The 23,385-nt window shown below is 46.7% G+C and overlaps 1 protein-coding gene across 2 annotated transcripts in view; it reads left to right on the top strand.

Annotated features, from left to right (window-relative positions):
• The first annotated feature begins 13,557 nt into the window (after positions 1–13,557).
• Positions 13,558–23,385, top strand: part of SNX30 (sorting nexin family member 30) — a 101,778-nt gene continuing 91,950 nt past the window's right edge. For both annotated transcript variants that reach the window (XM_057720285.1, XM_057720284.1), the window contains exon 1: positions 13,558–14,002. In XM_057720285.1, coding sequence (XP_057576268.1) covers positions 13,847–14,002 — 156 coding nt within the window. In that variant the 5' untranslated portion in view covers positions 13,558–13,846. The remainder of the gene's footprint in view (positions 14,003–23,385) is intronic.

Below are 23,385 nucleotides of genomic sequence, written 5' to 3'. Positions count from 1 at the left end.
GAGCAGGGGCTAGTCTTTGTTGCAATGCGTAGGCTTCTCATTGCAGTGGCTTTCCCTTGTTGCAGAGCAGGGCTCTAGGCATGTGGACGTGGTGCGTGGGCTCAGTAGTTGTGGCTCGAAGGCTCTAGAGCGCAGGCTCAGCAGTTGTGTCCCACAGGCTTAGTTGCTCCGCGGCATGTGGGATCTCCCTGGACAAGGGATCGAATTCGTGTCCCCTTCATTTGCAGGCAGATTCTTAACCACTGCACCACCAGGGAAGTCCCACTGCATGTCGTTTTACCCTTTATTTGGGGGAGTGTTAGCTCTTGAACCCCCCTGTCTTCTTCTTGAGACATTTTGGGACTTCAGCCTTACAAGAATTTTAACATATTGGTTAATAGTGGGTCAGTTTACCTGAGTTCAGATCCCAGCTCTGACACTTAATGATTGTGAGCCCTAGTTTAATCTTTTGGTGCTTCAGTTCTATTATCTATAAAAAGGAAATAAAAATAAATGAGTGACTGCTTCATATCTGTTAGATGGCTACTATTGGGGAAAAAGAAAAAACAAAACAGAAAATAAAATAAGGTGTGTTGGCAGAGAAATTGGAACCCTTGTGCACTGTTGGTGGAAATGTAAAATGATACAGCCACTAGTAGAAAACAGTATAATGGTTACCCCCCCAAAATTAAGGTTTTTGGGGTTTATACACAAAAGAACTGAAAGCAAGACCTCAGAGAGATATGTAAACACCCACGTTCATAGCAGAACTATTCACAGTAGCTAAGTGGTGGAAGTGACACAAGTATCCTTGAACAGATGAATGGATAAGCAAAATGTAGCATATACATACAATGAAATATTATTCACCTTTTAAAAAGAAGGAAATTCTGATGTGTGCTACAGTATGCATGAACCTTGAGGATATTATGCTAAGTGAAATAAGCCAGTCACAAAAGGACAAATACTGTATGATTCCACTTATATGAAGTACTTAGTCAAAATCATAGAGACAGAAAGTAGAATGATGGTTGCCAGGTGCTGGGGGAAAGGGGACAATGAAGAGTTGTTATTTAATGAGTATAGTGTTTCAGTTTTATAAAATGAAAAGAGTTCGGGAGATGAATGGTGGCATGGGGGTAATTATGAAAGAGCTGTGTTTTACTGGATATCTTGGTACTTGATCAATAAGTCTGCTGATTAAGTATGTAGATCCTATATATCTGCTAGGGGAAAGTGCAAGACAAAAGGGATGCGTGTGACAGTCCTGTGCTCTGTTAACTGATAAGGAAATGCCAGGTAACAGTCTGTGACATGCTTACTCCTGAAGCCATTATGATTATTACAGACCTTCAACATCAAAGTAGAGAGCTGAGAATAGTCCCCAGATTCCAGTTGGAGCCACCCTAACCCTCTCTTGCTATTTTGTGATTAATTATTTATGGGAAATGCATTACGCCAGACAGCCTTTAAAATCCAAGTGCGTAGGAATTTGAGACAATTACTGTACAAGTTATCTCTTGCTTGTAACAAATTATCTCCAAACTTGGCAGTTTAAAACAACAAATATTTATTCTCTTACAGTTTCTGAGGAACTGGAATTAAAGCAGCATAGACACCATGCTTCTCTGTTCCTCAATTTCTTCATCTATGGAAAAGGGTAATAAAAGCATCCCCTACCATGATATGTATGGTTGGACACAAGAGCATTTTCTACCTTACAGGAGTACAAGGGAAGCTACCCTTGAAGGAGAAGGGGGTTTCAATTAAGTCAGGAGATAGACAGGTGATTCGATGGTTTGGTTAAGGAGAATTTGCTTACCATGGAACGAAACCTCTAGAAACTATATGGCAAACTTGGTCACTATGCATAGTGTGAAGAGGATGCCCTTAGGAACAGCATGCATTTCTTCGACTTTCCTTGCCTCTCCCACCAGTTTTCTCTATTCAAGACTGTAGCGCTTCCCTGGTGGCACGGTGGTTGGGAGTCTGCCTGCCTATGCAGGGGACACTGGTTCGATCCCTGGTCCGGGAGGATCCCACGTGCTAAGGAGCAACTAAGCCCATGCGCCACAACTACTGAGCCTGCACACTAGAGCCTGAGAGCCACAACTATTGAGCCCATGTGCCACAACTGCTGAAGCCCGAGCACCTAGAGCCCATGCTCCACAACAAGAGAAGCCACCGCAGTGAGAAGCCTGCGCACTGCAACAAAGAGTAGCCCCCGCTCTCTGCAACTAGAGAAAGCCTGTGTGCAGCAACGAAGACCCAACACAGCCAATAAATTAATGAATGAATGAATTTTCAAACAAATTGTAAACTTTCATCTGCGTGGTGCAGTGTGAAGTCATTTGGCTTTCATTAGGCCCAGGACTACCCTTAGGCCCAGGCAAAAGGAGCTGCTTCCCCTACATATTAGAGGGTCTCGCATAACACACATGTGTACACACACACACACACACACACACACACACACACTCACCCACATTTGTTAAGGAACAGATGAGAACCTCTGTCACTTGGCACTGGCCCAGCACAACTTAGAACCTTGAATATCTGCTCCTGACGCTACTTGGGCCCCATGGAAACACTTCATGTCTCTTGCCCTCTTTTCTTAAAGCAAAAGGCAGTTGGGGTGGAATTCTGTAAAGGTTTATGGGTTATGCCCCCATTGAGGTCTGGGTTGGAGAGAAACCCAGCCTTCCTCCTGTGTGTCTCCTTTACACAACGATCACACTCACAACACTCTGACACCAGAGGTGGGAGGGGGGGTTCCACAAAAGCCTGAGGCACTGGGTGAGTGTCCTACAATTTAACTCAATTCTGACACCATCCACCTGGAGATAGCATTAGATCCTACAGGTGAAGGGCTCAGTCCCATGAGACAGCCCTCCCCGCCTTCAGGTGTCAACTGTAAGCAGTAGGTCCTCAGGTTACCCACAACTTCTGTCTGACTTGGCTACAAACTGGAAATTCCAGGACCTCTTTTTTTTTTTAATTTTTACTTATTTATTTATTTATTTATTTATTTATTTATTTATTTATTTATGTTTTTATTTATTGGCTGTGTTGGGTCTTCATTGCTGCCCGTGGGCTTTCTCTAGTTGCAGAGAGTGGGGGGCTACTCTTCGTTGCAGTGCACAGGCTTCTCATTGAGGTGGCTTCTCTTGTTGCAGAGCACCAGCTCTAGGCACGCAGGCTTCAGTAGTTGCGGTGCGTGGGCTCAGTAGTTGTGGCTCGAGGGCGCTAGAGCACAGGCTTGGTAGTTGTGGCACATGGGCTTAGTTGCTCCACGGCACGTGGGATCTTCCCGGACCAAGGCTCAAACCCATGTCCCCTGCATTGGCAGGCAGATTTTTAACCACTGTACCACCAGGGAAGTCCCCCCGCCCCAAGACCTCTTTTCCACATGGATTCAATTATATGCTAGAACAACTCACAGAACTCAGGGAAACATCTATGTTTAGCAGTGTATTAAAGGATATGATAAAGGATACAGATGAGCCGCCAGATGAAGACATACATAAGGCGGGGTCTGAGAGGGCCCCAAGTGCAGGAGCTTCTGTCACTGTAGAGTTGGGGGGGCTCACCCTCCTGGTATGTGTGTGGGGGGCTGTTCACCAAGCTGGAAGCCCTCCAAACCCCATCCTTTGGGATTTTATGAGGCTTCATCATGAAGGCATGATGGATCATTAACTCCATTTCCAGCCCCCCTCCCCTCTCTGGAGACGGGGGAATGGGTCTGAAAATTCCAAGCTTCTGTTCATGACTTGGTCTTTCTGGTGGTGATTAGCTGCCATCCAGGAGCTCACCCAGAATCGCAAAAACTACTTCTATTACCCAGGAAGTTCCAGTGGATTTAGGAACCCTGTTTCAGAAAGCAGGGCCAAAAGCCAGCTGTTAGCACAGAAGATGCTCTACTGTTCTTAGCACTTAGGAATTCACAAGGGCTTCAGCGGCTCTGTGCCAGGGATGAGGTGGGGAGTGGAAGGCAGAAACCAATATATATTTTTCCTATTTTCTCACAAGGTCAAAAATGAACACTGCTTTTTAGCGCAAGGAAGAGCTGAGCAGCAGAAGTACTTAGGTAAGAAAAAAACCTAATTATTAACTTCTAAATACTTTCTGTCAGATCAGAGGAATTCAATAAATTCTTTTTTTTAACTATTTTATTTATTTAGTTAGTTGCGTCATATTTTAGTTGCAGCAGGCAGGCTCCTTAGTTGTGGCTTGTGGACTCCTTAGTTGCAGCATGCATGCGGTATCTAGTTTCCTGACCAGCGATCAAACCCGGGCCTCCTGCTCTGGGAGCACAGAGTCTTATCCACTGCGCCACCAGGGAAGTCCCGAATTCAATAAATTCTTGAACAACCAACAATTATTCCTCTTTAGTGCTAAAAGTCCATTCTCTTGCTTTTCTTCTTATTCTCATTTGTGATTCTGGAGTTGCTCATGAATTAGTACACTTAGACTGGTGGCTGAGGAATATTTCTGTAATATTAAGCAATTGGTATTTCTCTCATATTTGTATATATGTCAGTTTATATATACCATGACTGAAACATAATACTGATTCTTTACTGTATGACTCTAGATATAGCTTTAAGAGATGGTAAAAGTTGTAATATAAGTGATAATTTATGATAAAATTAAAATATATTCTATGATAATAATTTATGATATGTATCCCTATTTCAGTGTTTTAATATGACATATAAAGTTTGTGATTCACTTCTGAATCTATTACCTTAAGAATTTAATTGGCAATTTCAGTTGTTTACTTAGCAAAGAACACATTTTCTCCAAGTTGAAAGTAAAAAAAAACTAAGAAGTAGAATCACTTAAGAAACTTTGTCCAATTTGACATTACTGTTGTTAAATTAATTAAACAAGGAGGCCATTAGACTGAGGTGGCTCAAATGCCTTGGCAAACCCAAACCTAAGCCTGTAAATGACTCAAGGTTATGAAATTGAACAACCAGTCACTAACCGCCAAGTAGGCCTTAAGCCATAGACAATCCATCGTTTCTTTACTTTGCTTCTGCCCTTTCTCTACAGAAGTCTCTCCCCAGCTCCTGTCCATGGAGCACTCCTAACCACTTCTGGTTTGGCACTGCCTGCTTCAAACTGATTTTTGCTCAAATAAGCTCTTACAATTTTTAAGATGCCTCAGTTTATCTTTGAACACAACATTTATGTGAAAAATCTTATAACCTTATAATGCAAATAATTATTTTGCTTCTATACAGGCAAGAAAAAGAAACTTTATGAACTTTTATGTATCAATATTTATTTTATTACTCAGATCAAATATCAACAGACCACCCAGACATGAAAAATAAAGTTAGTTGTCTTTGATATTTAGCCAGCTTTCAGTCATTTCAAAGCCTGAGCTTTACACATATTTTTAGCTGGATGTATAACTTTTAAATATTTAGACATATGGAATGTGAGCCCGCATTTGTACTCTGGTCCAGGCCCCACAAATGCTCAGATGGGCGTGACTGGGCACAAGTTTCCATGTGTTAAGCCTGCTGCTATTCATTTGTCATTAACATAAGAAAATTGAAATTGAAATATTTGGTAGTTTCTTGATCTTAAACAAATGTAAATGTAGGAACCTGATATCTATTTCATTAGTCAATTAAATAGTGGTCATCCAGTCAACTCCAAATATGCTATGTTACAATCTATATTCAGAATGTATTCAGAATATTAAAAACACTTAAGATCATCATCAAAAGGAAGATGCTGGGAACATAAAAGTGCCAGTAAAAATACACATTATATATACAGTTAACAGCAAACAGGCACATAATTCTGAAGTGTGAAAAAGAATTCTGATAAGAAGTAAAATAGAAATTTTTTCTAAAATTGTAAATGCTTTTGTAGTGTGCCTCAAAATATATGACATGAATTCAATCTCGCTTGTTAACACGTTTCTCAAGACACATCTGACAAAAGTGAAGCTAGGACAGAAAGGAGTGAGGGGAACACAGCCGTAAGGGAGAAGTCTAGGGCTGTGCCTGAAAATTCTCTTTGTTGCCGTTGCAAAGCATATAAATATAATTTGAAATAGAAAGTGACATGTGATAAAGTTTTTTTTTTTAAGTGCTAAGGCTTGTTAATTGGGGTATAATGGAGGTTTCTTAAAATTCTTCCTGTCATTATATCACTTTAGGAGTGGAGAAAGGTAAGCAAAACATTGGCTTATAAAAGAATGTTGCTTAGTCTTGGAAAAGAAGTAGGAGACATTGTAAATATATTTAACTCAGGTGTTTCATATGTTTTGATTTAAAATTTTTCTTTATTAGAATTTTTAAATTACGAAAGAAATGAATGCTCATTTTAACGTGTGAAAATTAACAATATGAGGTTGTGGAAAGATAATGTTAATCCAGCCTGAACTTGCCCTGCTGTCCCATCAACCCAAGATGTAAACCTCAATAGCCCAGTGCATATTCTACCAAGCATTTTCCTACTTTCGTATAAACATATACACATATACATTCATATGTGTATAAACATATACATGTATACATTTACACATATGTATGTTCATATATAGTGATCCCACTATACATGTTACTTTACCACTTGCCTTTTTAATTTTTAATTCTTAAAATTTATTTTATTGAAGTATAGTTGATTTACAGTGTTGTATTAGTTTCCAACGTATACAACTTGCCTTTTTAAATTTAATATATCATAGACCTCCCAACAGGTAAAGCTCTAATTCATTTTTTATTGCTGCCTAATACAGTGTGTTTGTATTATAATTTGTTCAACATTTTCCTTTGTGATGTACATGTAGTTTTCCACTTTCCTTCTTTCTACAATGTTGCAATGAACATCTTTGCCCATATATCCTTAGATTAGGAGTGCTTTGGGTGAGGGGTATGTGAGAATTCTCTGTACTATGTTTGCAACTTTTCCATAAGTCTAAAAGTATCCAAAAATAAAACTTTTAAGTAAAAAGGGGGAGGGAAAAGTATTTTTGCTAGCCACATCCTTCCTGAAGGAGTTTATCTAAGGCCAAGAAAGCATCCTGCCTTCAGAAACACAGAGCTGGTATCTCTAAAACCTAGTGCTTAATTTGAACAAATTATGTGCATGGGTCAGAAAGGAGTTTTTGAGAAGTCATTTCCCCATCCAGATTCCCCCAGTTAGCTGAGAGAAGCCTTCCAGAACAGTCGATTCTGGATGTTCTAGTCATTCTGTGCATCCCATCCCAGAAAGCGCATGATTTACAATGACCACAGCACCCTGCCCCCACCCCCAAGATGCTGCTCAGGATCATTTTTAAGGGAGTAGAGACATGATTCAGTTTCTGGTGTCCCCTTAACGTTTCCTGATCCCCAGACAGTACTGGCCATGTGTCCGGATACCAACACTCCAGGCGGTTCTGGGGAGTAGTGGTGCGGATGGATGGTCTGAAGTCAGCAAAGCAGACCTAAATTCTGAGGCTGTACTGAACTCCAGTGGTCGAGGTGAGCCTAGAGCTCTGCCCTCATTTGTGTTAAATTACTTTCCTTGTCTCATCAATAACCTCTGAAGGCCCCATCCGGAGTGACTGGATGTGTGGCTTTTCCTAGAGGGAACTTAGGTCTGCCTTGACGACAAGAAGCTATCAAATGAGTTCATGTGGAAGACTTTACAAGGTCGGGAATCTGGAGGAGCCAAGATACACCATCCGCACTAGAAACTGGGAGCTGAACAAACCCCATTCTAGTGTGGGACAGGATGGCTTAAGAAGTCTCACAGAGGACTGGGTTTGAGTTTGGAGAAAATGAGTGTTCCTACAGATGAGACTTCTAGAAGTGTCCATTTATGGGCCCCAGCTCAAAGGCTGCTATTCCAGCAAGCCGAGAGAGTCAGATTAATGGCTGTGTGGTGAGTGCAGCTTCCTGCATCTCTCATTTTCTTCATGAGTATGGGGATAGTGTTCTGGCAACCATATCGCAGGAAGGCCTGAGTGCGGCACAGGGAATACCAAGCCTCCTGCTGGGCCAATCACAGAATCCTGGAACTCCAGAATAATGAACAACATTATCCAGCTGCGGTGGGCAGAAGCCCTGTCTCTAGCAAGTCACCTCACCTGGATCTATACTCTGGGTACTGAGTGTAACGTTCTTGCTGTGACCCCAGCATCGTCTTGCTACACTGCCCACCACTTATACAGAAAGACAAGACCTCGTGCCCGTGTAGTCTCACTACCTCTGTATTAGGAGGATGAGCCTGTGGGCCTGCGTGATCATTTTATCACCCCATTTACAAAGCACAGGAGGGGCTGGGCAGAGCAGGCCTGCCCGGAGCTACCACAGGGCCAAGGATCTGGGAAGATCCGCTGGAATTTCAAGGCTTTGGGGAGGCTCAGGAACTGTACTCTCCTTGGGTTTTAGAGCTTTTCCTGTATCTTTAGAGATTAGTATTTCTCCACCTTTCCCCCCCCCCCATTATTACTGCTCCTCTGTGGGAAAGGTTGATTAGGTTTACATTTTCCCTAACAAGAAAAATTAAATACTAAGGAAGCAGATTTTGTTGGGTGGGGCCGAACTTTGCAGAGCCACAGACATTGTGATATCGAAGACCTTTTTGCTCCTCTCATCTCCACCCCAAGGACCAGTTTTCACCTTGCCCCTTCTGAGAATGCCCGTTATTGAAGGATGCTGCCACTGCTGGGAACGCTGCTTCCCACAAAGGGGCACTCTCTTCTTAGACTTTCTCCTGCCTGCTTGCAGTCCTCGTCTTCTGGATTCCTAAAGATGAGTTCGACTGCATGTTAGCAGAGAGCCCCATTAAACTGCCTGAGGCCATAGGGATGTGTATTTTTTATTTAAGAAGTCTGGAGTTAGGTGCAGTGGCTCAATGACGCCATCAAAGCCAATGTCATGTTCCATGTATGCGCTCAGCTATCCTCAGGGAGTTGGGAATGTCTCACTCGTGGCCACCAGATGGCTGTAGTAGCTCCAGGCATCAGGGTCTCCCAAGGCTGTATGTGAAGGCAGAGCGAGGAAGAGAGACGGGACAACAGGCAGTCGATAGGGGCAAAGGAGTGGTAGGCAACTAACAGTTGCTCACACATCTTTCTCTTATTTCCTCACTCCTTTACCTTTTGGCTTTACCTGAACTAGCGTTCCCCAAACCCACATTGCACTGGTACGCATCCAGGTAGGAGGGAGCGTGGGCAGTAGAACTCGCTGGCTGACCTCAAGCAAGTTACTTAACACAGCTGGGCTTCAGCTTCCTCACTTATGAAGTGGGGGGTCGCAGACTAGATGCCTTACGTATACGTACACTTTTTATTGAAGTATCATATAAAGGCTCACAGGTCAGAAACGTACTGCTTGATGAAGTTTTACAAAGAACCAGCCCCCAGATTAAGAAACAGAATATTATCAGTACTTCAGAAACCCCCACAAAGGTACCAATGGTCGACATTTAGCTCAATACATTAGTTTTGCCTGTTTTTGAACTTTATGCAAATGGGATCAGCGGGAGACATTCTTTCATATCTGGCTTTTTTCACTCAACACTGTGAAATTCATTCACCACATTGTTTCTTTTTTTTTTCTTTTTCTTTTTTTTGGCTTCGCCATGCAGTTTGTGGGATCTCAGTTCCCCAACCAGGGATTAAACCCTGGCCATGGCAGTGAAAACCTGGAATCCTTACCACTGGACCACCAGGGAACTCCCCATCACGTTGTTTCTTCATTCTCCTTGTGGTATAATGTTCCATTGTGTGACTGCACCACTGTTGACAGTCACGTGAGTTTTTTTTCTAGTTTTGGGTACTATAAATCTCTGCTGCTGTGGACATTCTGGAATCCATCTTTTGATGAACATACATATGCATTTCTGTTGTGTTCTGGAAGTGGAATTGTTGGGCCATATGATGTCTGAATGTTCATCTTCTAGATGCCTTTAAAGATCATTCCTAGTGATGGAACCAAACACTGTGATGGGCACACAGCCAATAAACAGGCTTTCCATCCTATCCAGAGATTCACTAGTGAGATTCAATGCCAAGGCCTCCAGTACTTGTCAGCTCGATACCTTCTCCAGCCCAACCTCTGTAATGGGTTGCTACCACAAAGGAGTATATACACACCCACACACTCCAGAGCCAGCTTGTGAAGAAAGCCAGGTAACAGGTAGCCCTCTGTGCTGGCAGTAAATTATATTTCTGTGGCCAGATGAGGCCCAGCTCTTAGGAGCCTGCAGGGCCAACCAAAGAAGTCCGGGGGGATTTGGAAAACATCTACTCCGCTGTGAGGCTCTTTACAGCTAGAGCTAGGACATGAAGCTGTCAACAGATAGTTTAGCTCATCTGAACTCTTCTCCCAAATTTTAAGCAGATTCTGGGTCCCATCCCTGAATCAGAATCTCTTTGGTGTGTCTAGAAATTTGCATTTTCACAAGCTCACAGGTGGTTCTTAGGCACTGACTCCATGATCTGTACTGCATTCCCTGCTGCAGAGGGTCTCTATGCTTTCGAGGCCAGGAGCTTCTATAAGGAAAGGTAAAATGGTCCTATCACTTACCCACAAACTTCTCTGCTGGTTCTGGGGCAAATTCTAATTTCTTGTTTGCAAAACTCCTCAGATCCTGGCCTCAAGTGGAACTGCTGGCTTTTGCTTTTTCCTGGAACATCACTGGCTGAATTAAACGTGCACACAATTTTGCCTCTGTTGGCGATAGTGCCTTCTCAGTTGCCCCTCTTGTTTGAGGCAGCCCTCTGTGGCTTTCTACATGTCACTCTGAATGCTCTTTGAAAACCTCCTTTGTCCTCATCAGCCGTCCACTTCAGAAGCGGTGGTTTTATTTTGAGGCAGGGTTTGGGATGCCATATAAAATAAAGCTATGATTGTATTAAAAACCAGAAGAGGATAAGCAGCTAACACAAACATGAATAAGGCCTAAGCACATGCTGTACCAGGAGAAAGAAAGAGAGAATGCTTCGTTGTGACTCTGCTTTGTTTCTAAGGTCTGGGTGCTCATGTAAAGCCCTGATAGACTTGCTATGTAAGGTTTCAGGATTCTGGCTTGGCACACACAATGGAATTCTGGGGCCCAAGGCCCTGTCTTCTGAAAGGTTCCAGCCTAAGTGCCTAAGATTCCTTATGGACAGGAATGGGGGGTTGGGAGATAGGAGGTGGGGGAGGGTCCCATGCTGTGTTCTTAGGTTCTGGGGGCATCTCCCCCATACCCCATGCATACACATCCAGTGCATTTGCCTCAGAGTGGAGCCCTAGAAACCCAAGCTTCCCTCCATACATTCCAATAACACTACAACCTTTTGCTCTGATACAGAAACTTCACGTTTCCTCCTCACCACCATGTTGCTTTGAAAACTTTTAGTTGCAGTACAGTCACACAGTCTGGGACACTTGCTCTATTTCAGTGACAATTTCCCACCACAAGGAACAATGAAATACAACAGGAAATGGTGAATATGAATAGGCAGTCCTGGGCTAAATTTGAATGGTGGAAACTTTATCCCCAAATGTTTTCCATAGAAGTTCACTTTCTTTAGTTTTGATGACTATCCACTGGATCATTGTGGCCACATGCCATTGACCAAGGAGGAAACTGGAAAATAAACTGTTTCCTATGACCTTTTAGGAACTCTGTTTTGTTTTTGTTTTTTAAATGGTGGGAGCATAGAAAAATGATACTCTGACCCAAATGAGCAAACAGAGGAGCCTGGAGAGTAGCGTGTTTATTTATGAGAAATATACGATTATCATTTCATAAGAATAGTAGAGAAAGCAGGGACAGAGAGGGAAAGGAAGGGAATTAACATTCAGGGAGTGTGTATTCAAGGGTAGCATTTTGCTGGGAATGTTACATAGCGAATACTATTTTGTTCTCACAACCACCAAGTAAGATAAGTATTATTACCTGCTCCCTGTCCTTTTTGGGTTAGGAAGCGGGTTCATTTAGGTTAGGTAACTTGCTCACGGTCACCCAATTCTAGTTAGCAATCAGGAATTCAAATGTGGCTCTCTTTTTCACTCTTCCCTGGCATCTTGAGGTTAAAGTTATGTGGAATCTTAATAAAATAAGATCTTGATCGCGGGAAGGTGGCCTGGCTGTTAAAATAAATAACACCATTCAGTAAAAAATACCTATGTTATAACATGTATAGAACACTCATTTCTAGTTATATTCATGCTATTTGTTTTAATCGGAAGGACAGATAATAGGGTCTGTCATAGTTGTAAGCAGCCCTTGAATATAAAAGTATTCATTTTACTCAACTCCAAGAGGACTGGACACTGGCATTTCTGTGAGGGAGATGTAGCGTTTAAAATTGTTCCCAATGCCCTCGGAGTCGTGTTCTCCCCAACCAAGGCAGGCCCACGTGGGGGAGTGAGAAGACGGTAACTTGGGGACTAAGGTTGGATGACTTACACCAGGGGAAATAAGGGAAGGTCTCTGAAGCGCAGGGAATCCCTGGGTGATGTCTTGGGTCAGCTTCGACTCTCGGCCTTCTCCTCTTGCTGAAGTACCACTTGTTTCTTTAGAAAAAAAAGTGTGGTGGAGACCGCAGTGAATCCCTACTTCAAGATTAGCCACGTAAAAGTGGAGGAAGCTAAAGAGTTTGGGAACAGGTCGCGAAAACGTGCTGACAACAGGCCCCCTCCCCACTACTCTGCCAGCATCAACCTGTGCTTACACGGCCTGACGACCTCTACTGCCCTGGCCCTGAGCACAGAAGCGGTGAAGCCAGCTAAGATGGGAAAAGGTGAGCTTCCACCCTCAGATAGCCAAGTTACACCTTGACTATCTCCACCCTGCTCGCAAACAAAAGCTCAGAATCCAGCCCAGCCAAAGGCCTGGAAAGGAAGCAAAGCGGCACCAACAATAACAACGGGAACCTCACGATTCTTTCAAACGGCAGTTGGGTCAAGGTGTGAGTTTCCGAGTCACAGAGGATGTGTAGCACTCCCTCTTTACGTACGGGTGCTCACTTTCCTGAAGCTTCACCTTACGTAAACCCGGCGAACTGCGGAAGCAAGCCGGCAGGGGATCTCAGCGTGCATCTGAAGAAACTCCAGTGTCTCCTTGAATTCCCTTCTAGGTTCCCCGCCCGATGTTCTCTATCTCCTGCGAGCCTCCTAACCTTTTCTGTCACTCATAAAATGCGTCGTAAATCCTTCTGTCTTGGGTTTATTTTAGAGGCCTGAAGATCCCGACTCACGTGCGTGTCCTAAAGCCCCCAGCCCCCCGCGTGGCTGCCCCTGGCCGCAGCAGTGCACGCGGGTGGGACGGAACAGGATCCCCCAGCGTCTTCTTCCACCTCGGATCTCCGTTAAACATCAGCTCCGGGGTCTGCGCGCAGCCCCCGAGGGGCCGGCCTCCCGCAGGCGAGCTTGGGCGCCCGGCGGAGCGCGGCGGCGGGCCCCGGGCCCCGGGCGCACTTCCTGCGGGACCGCGGGCGGGGGCGGAGCTGCCCGCCCCCCCTCCCCCCGCGCCCGCTCTCCCCGCCCCCTCCCCTCCCCCTCCCGGGGCGGCCGGGCGCCGCGGGGGCGGGGCCGCGAGCGGGCTGGGCGGCGTGGCGGTGCGGGCTGGGCGCCCGGGCTGCGGTGCGAGCGGACCCGCCGCGGGCTCGGGTGCGGAGCAGGGGCGCGCGGCGCGGTGCAGAGCGGAGCGGCCCGGCCCGGCTCGGCCCAGCCCAGCCCGGCGCGGGCAGCCGCGAGCCGGCGGGTGGCGGTAGAGGCGGCGGCGGCTTCCAGCCCCGCTGGTGCTGGGCCTCCGACCGAGCCGCGGCCGAGCGGGGCCTCGGCCCGGGCGCTGGGGGAGCCCGCGGCGGCGGGCTGCAGGAGGAAGCGGCGGCGGCGCGTCCCGAGGCGTGCGCGCCATGTCGGGTGGGCCCCCCAAGGCCCTGCCGTCCACGGGGCCCCACTCCCTGCGCGACATGCCGCACCCGCTGGCCGGCTCCAGCAGCGAGGAGGCCGTGGGCGGCGACAGCACGCCCAGCCCGGACCTGCTGATGGCCCGCAGCTTCGGCGACAAGGTGGGGCGCGCGGCGCTGGGGATCGGGAGGCTCGTCTCGCTCCCCAGGGGGGTGGGGGATCTGGAGCCCCGCTGGGCACCGGGCCGCGCCCACCCTGGCGCCCCTTTCCGGGGGGCAGGCGTGCCCTCGCCCCAGAGCCTTGGGCAAGAGCCTCTCCTCTCTGCCGCCCCCGCGGGGTCGCAGCCGCCAGGGGAGCGGCCACAAGGGACGGGCTTGCCCGGCCGTGGCTGGCCGCGAGCGCCAGTGACAGCTGGTGGGGAGGGGTCCCGCCTGCCGGTTTTGGCTGGAGACGTGTGTGCAGTGCTCGGCGCCTGTGTCCTGGGATGGGGTCCCGGTTCCTTGAGATGCATCTCTGAAGGCTGAGCTGCCGAGTCACTTGTAGCTCCTTCAGTTTGCTGGGACTGCAGAGAAGCAAGAGTTAATGGTTTTCCGTGGTCTTTCTGCCAAAGAGGTTTCTCACCCCCGTCTGTCTTGTGGGGAGTGATCTTTAAGTTTGCTGGGTGCCCTGGGGAGTCACCTGACTCAGACGCCGTCGGCTGCGGGAAGAGAGTGCCCTTGTGGTTTTCTGTCTGGGGCTCCGTTTACCTCTGACGGTCTCCCCGCTGTTTAGGTTTGGCAGAGGCTGATTTTGTGGCTATTGGAAAGAAAGGTCGCCCTTTGACCTTCTTTGTGTCGAGGGAGGCTCCTGATTTTCTTAGAGCAGCGTGACCCTCCTGCTGCATGGAGAGACAGCAGAGGCCAGTGAGGGGTTAGGGGCGGCTTCTCCCCTCTCCCCACTGCCATTTCAGCTGTGATCAGGACTTGAGCTGTGATTGTATCAGCGCTGCTGTTGCCGTTTAGTCGCTAATTGCAGAAATTAGACTTGTTCTCAACACCTGTGATCAGGATTTTCTCCTGGTAAAAATACTAAGTGAATGACTCCTTGTCCCAATACTGAATGGAATCAGGGGACCCAGATTTCTTTCCCCCTTAGATAGGAGGGCATGTGGTACAGTAAAGATGAGCGTGAGTGCACTGAACAGTCAAAATAGCCAGGGAGTGGGACTTGATGTACCTTCCCAAGAGGGTTTGTGAAAGCAAAGAGTGGGGCAAGTGTGGGCGAGGGGCAAAGCATTAGGCGCGAGGAAACTTGAAAAGCTAATGAAATCAGTGGACTGAGCGGCTGGAGAGGGGTGTGTGTGTGTGTGTGTGTGTTTGTGTTTGTAAGTGTTTCTCTTTATAGAAGATTGTAAACTATATGAAGGCTTAAGTCTCTTGGAAATACCTTAACCATATTTGATATTCAATAAGTAATTGTTGAGTGACTGAATAATTTGTTGCTTTCTTATGGACAGAGAATTTGGTTCTGTGTGCATGTAGGAGAGGAATTGAGGTTACATTTCTGATTTCTTTCTCAGATCTGTGTAGGATAGTGAATTAATTATCTATTGCTGTGGAACCAATTACTCCAACATTTAGCATCTGAAAATAGTGTCTGTGGGCCAGAAATCTGGGAGCAGCTTAAATCTGGGTGGTTCTGACTCAGGTCTTTCATAAGCTTGCATGCAAGTTTTGAGTAGGGCTGCAGTCACTGAAGACTGGATTGGGGGTAGATAGGCTTCCAAGCTCACTTACTTGGCTATTGGCAGGCGTTAGTTCCTCTCCATAGGGCTGCTTGATGTGGCACCTGGTTTCCCCCAGAGCAAGTGATCCAGGAGATGGAGAGATCCCAAGATTCAAGCCACAGCCCTGTATAATCTAATCTCGGAAGCAACATACCTCTGCCATATTCAGTTGGTCACACTGGCCATCACTGGTGCAACCTGGGAAGAGGGTATGAATACCAGGAAGCGGGAATCATTGGGGCCGTCTTGGAAGCTGGATGCTACAGGTGGCTCTTTTAAATATCTGCTTAATTATCCACTCTTGGAGGACACCTGACTCAAAAGTGTGGGCATTTTGCTACTAAGTACTGGGAGGATAAATGCCCTATACCCCCAAGATCTAGTTGGTGGACAGGAAGTCAAGCCTAAGTCTAATTACTTCTGGCTTCCTTTATAGGGACAGTTCCATGAGATGGTCTTGAAGGCATTATTATTAATTATTGAATATTTAATGAGTCAGAGCTGTGAGGAGCATCAAAATGACATCACCCCCAAGGGCCTGATTTAAGTAAGCCACTTTTCCTTAGAGGCTTATAGAGCAATATAATTTCTTTCTCTGACTGGGCGTAACATTTTCCTTAAATCTTGGCATACCCATTTTCTCGTAACTGGGGAAATTTCTGCAGAGAGAAGCTACCAAGCAACAGAAGTGAGTCAGGACCAGTAGAAGAAAGCCTTCTCTTTGCTATGCTTTCTCTTGCCCAGGAAGTATGGGGGTCACTGGAGGGGAGGTCGGAGCGTTGAGTGCTATGGTCTGTCTTTAAAAAGAAGCCTGTGTCTTCTTGCCTTTTATAATGGACATTGGGGTTGTGATCCTGGATGCCTGATTCAGAGTCAGTTCTAGGTCTGGAGAACGAGGGTTTGACAGGCTGCTCATAGTGCAGGGTTATTGTGCAGAGGGGAATTGCTTTCTGAGGTGCCATGAACAGGCAACCCTTGTGTCTCAGTCCAGCAGGCATTTCTCAGTGGCCTCTGGGGTCCTGGGAAGGAGCGAAAGACCAAATATGATGGCCTCTTCATCCACAAAATCAAAAATCATTCAAACCATGGCACGAAGGGAAGAATCCTTTCCATCTACCAAGGGTTGCTAGGAATTCTTTTGATGCTGGCTAAACTCCCCCAGGCCTTCTAGCGCTGTATCTTTCATCTCCACCTGAAATGTAAATACACCACTTGGCCCATCCCTCTTTTTTACTTTCATCTGCAAACCACTTTGGGCTTGCTTCTCCCCTGACTCAGCCTCTGACTCCTGTGTACCTCCCAAAACTTAACACCAAGCCCTCTCAAGCCCCACCTATGGTTAACACCTCTACCCACATCCTCAACCTCTTCACTGAACTCATCCACCTACTTCCTGCCCCCTTAGGTCACTGCTTTCCCCGAAGTCTTCAAAATGGAGGTGTCTTTTCCTCCTATACTCCATTTATTTCAAGTTCAGGAGATGGGGTTCAATGTCTTTCTCTCCACTGCCCTTTTTTTTTTTAATTAAAAAAAATTTATTTATTGGCTGCATTGGGTCTTCGTTGCTGCAAGTGCGCTTTCTCTAGTTGCGGTGAGCGGGGGCTACTCTTTCTTTGTGGTGCGAGGGCTTCTCATTTTGGTTGCTTCTCTTGTTGTGGAGCAGGGGCTCTAGGCTCGTGGGCTTCAGTAGTTGTAGCATGGGGGCTCAGTAGTTGTGGCTCGAGGGCTCTAGAGCACAGGCTCAGTAGTTGTGGCGCACGGGCTTAGTTGCTCCTGGGCGTGTGGAATCTTCCCAGACCAGGGCTCGAACCCGTATCTCCTGCATTGGCAGGCGGATTCTTAATGTCTGTGCCACCAAGGAAGCCCTCCACTGCCTTTTAAAAACCGAGTGCTGCCCCTTTGAGGCTCATGTCATTGTATTTGCTCACTCAGCAAATATTTGAGGGCCTCCTACAAGCCAGGCACTGTTCTAGGAACTGGAATCGACCAGGTGAAAACCCCTGCCCTCGTTGGGCATATTTTAATGAGTACATAGTATTTTATGTAATGCTGTGAAAGGAAGGGAAAGTGGCGGGGGGGTAGTGTTCAGGATCACTGGCTGTAGGGAGGGGGCTTCGGTTAGACCTTGCTGAGAACTTGAGATTTGAACAGAGACTTGAAGGAGGTGAGGGAGGTAGTGAGCGGGTGTCTAGAGGAGTGTCCAGGTGGAAGGAACTGCCAAAGCAGAGGCCTGAAGAAGGCGCCTGCCCAGTGTGTCAGGGACTACCCTAGAAGCCAGTGTGGTTGGGGCAGAGTGAGCAGTGGGAAACCTTGGCCAAGGGCAGAGAGGGAGGGGGCCAGATGGTCTGGGGCCTGGAGGCCACTCAGAACTTTGGCCTTTACTTTGAGTGGCATTGCAGGGACTTGAGTAGGAGGGTGTGATTTGACTTACATACTGAAAGGATCACACGGGCTATTGAATTGAGAATCCTGTATTTGACTGTTCCACTGAATTAGGTTTCTTTTTAGTCAAAAGGACATAAACCGAATGCAGAGTGGTTGAAGAAGAGAAAAAATCTATTGGCTCGTGCTGAAAAGCCCCAGGTATTTTGGTTTCCGGAATGGCTAGAACTAGATATTCGAATGATGTTGGGAGTTTGTCATTTTCCGTCTCTTGGCTTTGCTTTCTTCTTTCTGTGTTAGCTCTATTCTCAAGCTGGTGAAGGGATATACTCTACAAACAAGCTTTGCAACTCCAGCAGAAAGAGAGTACTTCTTTCCTGATAATTCCAGCAAAAGCTCTGGGCCGCTGTCTCCTGGGCCTAAATTGGGTCAGGTGCTGCAGCCAATCTTTGTAACTCTGATTGCCCAAGACCTGGACTGGATCCTTATCTCTGGAGGGTGGAGAAGGGAATTTTTTGTGTGTTTGTTTTAACTGTGAAATATAAATATGTGAAGTATTGACATGTATCTGTATTGATAAAATGTATCTATACAGTTTAAAGAACAACAGAATGAACACAGACATGGAGTTAAGGCATAGACCCTTACCTGTGTTTTGGAAGCCCCCCTATGCCTAGAGAGGAAGGAGGTGTTTTCCAAAGCAAAGTCAGTGTGCTACTACTAGAAGGAGGAGGAATGAATCATTGTTGGACAGCATCTGTTGTTTCACAAATGTCCATTACAGACCTTCCACTACCACCTTCTTCCCGATCACTTCGTAACTTCCCTGCTTCTCTTATTCATTACAATCTTTAAACCCCCAACGAACTATCTTCTCAAATCGTGCCTTTACCTCAGGGGACTCTGTCCAGATCTCTAAAACTGTTAGTGTCTTGACCTTATATCTAGTCACCTTCACCTTCTTTTCTCAATTCCGTTGCCCTCTTCCATGGCCACACCCTTGTATTATAATACCCACAGCTGTTCCCACTCTGAAATAAATCAGATAGCTGTCTTGCCTTGCCCTCCTCCGAGTCAGTAAGAACTGCCTACACCTGTTCCCGGACCGCTTGTCTTCACCTGCCTCCTTTAGATTCCACGGCTCAACTTGTCAGTTGCCACTGCCACTGTCCTCTATGCAGTTCCCTTGCCCTCCTTCTTTTACATTCAGCTTGAGTCATTCCATTGGTTCCTGTCTTTTGCCTGCACCTCGGGTCCGGAGGTACCTTGAGGGTTGCTGCCACTGTACACTCACAGCTTGCAAGCACAGTCGGGGCCTCGGTGGTGCTAGACCATCCTTTCTTCCTCCCTCCCTCCCTCCCTTCCTTCCGCCATGGGGCATGTGGGATCCTATTCCCCTCATCCGCTGCATTGGAAGCGCAGAGTCTTAACCACTGGACTGCCAGGGAAGTCCCATGGGCCATCGTTTCTTTCCACAGAGGCTCGCATTCTGTCCTGTGGCTGATCTGAGCAAGCTTTTCCCTGCTCCTCACACCTTCCACACCCCCTGCTTCACCCTCCTGTTCTGCTGACGGCCTCACTTTCTACCTTAGAGAAGATGGAAGCCGCCGTGAAGAAACTTCCTTTCACCAAACTCAAAATCTGAATCTGTGGCCACCCTTTCCTTGCCAGCGGTCGCTAAGGCAGGTCCTGGAGTATATGGCCCGCCGCCTCTGGCCTCTCAGAGACCCTGCTCCCTTTGTCAGCCTAGCTCACGCGTGTGTCTTCAGACTCTGTCAACTGGCTCGTTCCCATCAAATTTTAAAAAAATTTTTAAATTGAAGTGTGGTTGAGTGACAATGTTGTGTTAGTTTCAGGTATACAACATAGTGATTCAGTTTTACATAGATATATATAGATAAAAAATGGAGTCACTTTGCTGTACACCTGGTGTGTGTGTGTATATATATGAGATATATATAAGATATATATAAATCTTTCAGATTTTTTACAAGTTATTACAAAGCATTGAGTATAGTCCCCTGTGCTATACAGTATGTCCTTGTTGGTTATCTCCTTTATATATACTAGGGTATATGTTAATCCCAACATCCTAATTTATCTCTCCCCCTGCTGCTTTCCCCTTTGGTAACCATAAGTTTGTTTTCTATGTCTGTGGGTCTATTTCTGTATTCCCATTAATGTTTAAACATGCTCAAGTTGCTCTCATTTCTAAAACAAACCAAGAGTAAAAACTCTTGGGATGCTCCCTTCTCCTCCGTATCATGCCCTGTTTTTATTTATTTATTTATTGGCTGCTTTAGACTGTGTTGGGTGTTCATTGCTGCGCACGGATTTTCTCTAGTTGTGGCGAGCAGGGGCTACTCTTTGTTGCGGTGCGCAGGCTTCTCATTGCGGTGGCTTCTCTTGCTGTGGAGCACCGACTCTAGGCGAGCAGGCTTCAATAGTTGCAGTATGTGAGCTCAGTAATTGTGGCTCGCAGGCTCTAGAGCACAGGCTCAGTAGTTGTGGTGCACGGGCTTAGTTGCTCCATGGCATGTGGGATTTTCCCGGCCCAGGGATTGAACCCGTGTCCCCTGCATTGGCAGGTGGATTCTCAACTGTGCCACCAGGGAAGTCCCTCATGCCCTATTTTGTGACTCCTCTTCACAGCCAAACCTTTTGAAAGAAAGGTTTGCTCCTCTTGTCTCTACTTCCTAACCTCTGGCTTACTTCTCAGCATACTGTTGTCTGGTTTCTGGCTTTACTACTCAAGGTTCCTCGTGACTTCCTTATTGCTAAATCCAGTAGACGCTTCACATCCTTGTCTTCCCTGACCTCTTGGTAGGTAACACTTGATCCTGTTGAGTAACCCCCTGCTTGAAACTCTCCTCCCTGGGATTTATGTTTTAGAGTGTGCACTCTGGAGCCAGGTTGTCTGGATTTGAATCCCAGCTCCACTACTTACAGTCTTTGTGACAGTAAATTATTTAGCCTCTCTGAGCCTCAGTTTCCTCCTCTGTGGAAAGGGGACAACAGAAGTACCTACATCACAGGGTTGACATGAAGATCCAGTGAGTTCATACTTAAAGTAGTGCCTGATGCATGGTGTGCCTTTAATAACTGGGAGGTGGTGGTGGTGGTGGTTGTTCTTCCCTGATATTGACCTCCCCACGTTTTTTTGGTACTTTTTTTTTTAAAGATGGCATTTCTTTTCTTTTTTTAAAATAAATAAATAAGTTTATTTATTGGCTGCATTGGGTCTTGCTGCATGCGGGCTTTCTCTAGTTGCAGCAAGTGGGGTCTACTCTTTGTTGTGGTGTGCGGGCTTCTCACTGTGGTGGATGGCTTCTCTTGTTGCGGAGCATGGGCTCTAGGCATGTGGGCTTCAGTAGTTGTGGCATGTGGGCTCAATAGTTGTGGCTCATAGGCTCAATAGTTGTGGCTCATGGGCTCTAGAGTGCAGGCTCAGTAGTTGTGGTGCATGGGCTTAGTTGCTCCATGGCATGTGGGATCTTCCTGGAGCAGGGCTCAAACCTGTGTCCCCTGCATTGCCAGGCAGATTCTTAACCACTGCACCACCGGGGAAGCCCTTTGGTACATTTTTGCCCATTCTTTGACAATTGCAGTATTGGTTGTGGTCTGGTCAGGGAATAAAAACCACTGTAGGTTTTTCAAACTGAGAGACTGTAATACAGGGAATTAGTTACATAGATGCTGGAAGACGTGCAAAGTCAAGCGGAGGACAGGAGGTAACCCAGAGAGTAGCAGTAGCGGGAAACCGCAGTCACCCTTTGGGCTGGAGGGTCAGTGGCAGGAGGGGAGGTTAGCAGAATCCTGAAGCTTCTGTGGGAACTAGAACCATGGCAGGGCTGCTCAACAAGAGCAGGGACCACAGGGGGAGGGAGCCCTGGAGAGGAAGCAGCTGTGGCCAGGGATGCAGTCTGAACCAGAGAGGAGGGGGTTGGGTAGGGGAGAAACACCCTGGCTTCTCTCCTTCTCTGCTCTTTCATCTGTATTGTCCATTGGCCCAAATAGCTTCCTCGGTGGACACATGACCCCAGCAGAGCCAAATAGCCAGACAGATTTGCTCAGGTGGCTGCTGGGGGAAAGGATCCCTCTTTTTGCTATATTGTGAGCTTTTGTTTCCTGTGATGTGGAGAGTGCCTGCTGAAGAATGAAGCCGGAGAGGAATGTGGAGCTGGAGAGGAATGGGGGGCACAGGCCCTGGAAGTCTCTTGAATCCCGGATCCACCTGTGTTAGAAGCTAGCACTGCTCTTGGGCATCCTGGGTACAGGAGGTCATGAATGCCCTTCTGTTTATACTGTTCTCAATTTGATTTTTCACTTGAAACTTAAAAAAAAAAAGATCAATATGTCGACCTTAAAATGCAAAGTGGAAATTAAGTTTTACTTTGGGAGCATCAAGAGGAGGGTGCTTAGTTCCTGTTGGTCAGCCCACTACCAGAGTGTATTATCTGCAGATCAGCTTTGATGGCCAAGGTGTGTTTTCACCAGGTCCTTGAAGTTTGAGGAGGCTTTCAGGTGCAGAGTGAAGAAGGCATCATGGGCTGAGGGAGCAGCTTGAGCAAAGCACCTGAGATGGAAAAGACTTGTGTCCCCTGGGGTTGCGTTGGGTCTGGTCATGTATGGGGAGAGGCTTTGGAGAGTCTGGAGGTGGGGATTAGTGAGAGGAGGTGGGAAGACACGGCAGGAGGAGGCTGAGACTGCTTTGGGTCCTCCGATGTGGAGGTTAGCTTTTATTCTTTAGGCAGTCGCCAGCCCTAGAGGGTTTTTGAGCAGGGAATGTGCGATCAGTGCTTGGGATGGGGAGAGACTGGCAGTGAAAGAGGTAGGTTAGAAAGGTGTCAGTTTGGTTTAGGTTGGAGTTGCTGCCTGAAAGAAGAAAGAACAGAAAATGTAAAGATGACTAGTTTTGGAGTGGTGGGGATGGTTTTCTAGTCTAGGAGACTGGTGGCTACTGGTGTCCTCATGGAGAGGAGGAACACAGGTTGGGAAGCAAGTGTGAGCAGGTGTAAAGATGACTAGACAGCAGTGTGAGGAGTCGGGACAGAGTTTGTCTGAACTCTGCTGTTGAAAGCCCACTCAGACTTCAAGGCTTAGCACACGTGCTGCCTATGGGCAGCCCTTCTGTGTTATATAAATGTGTAGCCCTGATAGATCCAGAGAGAGATGGGAGTGGAAGTTGCAGAGGTTGAGGTCAGAATTTAAACAAAGTGAATAGTAACAATCAAATGGAAGGCAGGAGGTTCTAGCAGTTTGTAGTAAGAAGGGTGGTAGCTTGGGGGTAAAACAGGGTTGAGGGAAGGTCTTTAGGAAGGGGAGAGTCAGAGGTTGGTGGAGGTTACAGGGAAGAAGACTGATGCAAGTCTCTCAAAATAAGTACATAAATAACAG

The sequence above is a fragment of the Hippopotamus amphibius genome, chromosome 2 (genome assembly GCF_030028045.1).
Source record: "Hippopotamus amphibius kiboko isolate mHipAmp2 chromosome 2, mHipAmp2.hap2, whole genome shotgun sequence".
Taxonomy (NCBI): Eukaryota; Metazoa; Chordata; class Mammalia; order Artiodactyla; family Hippopotamidae; genus Hippopotamus; species Hippopotamus amphibius.
The sequence above is the reverse complement of the archived record's forward strand: the minus strand, read 5'-3'. Positions and strand labels throughout refer to the sequence as shown.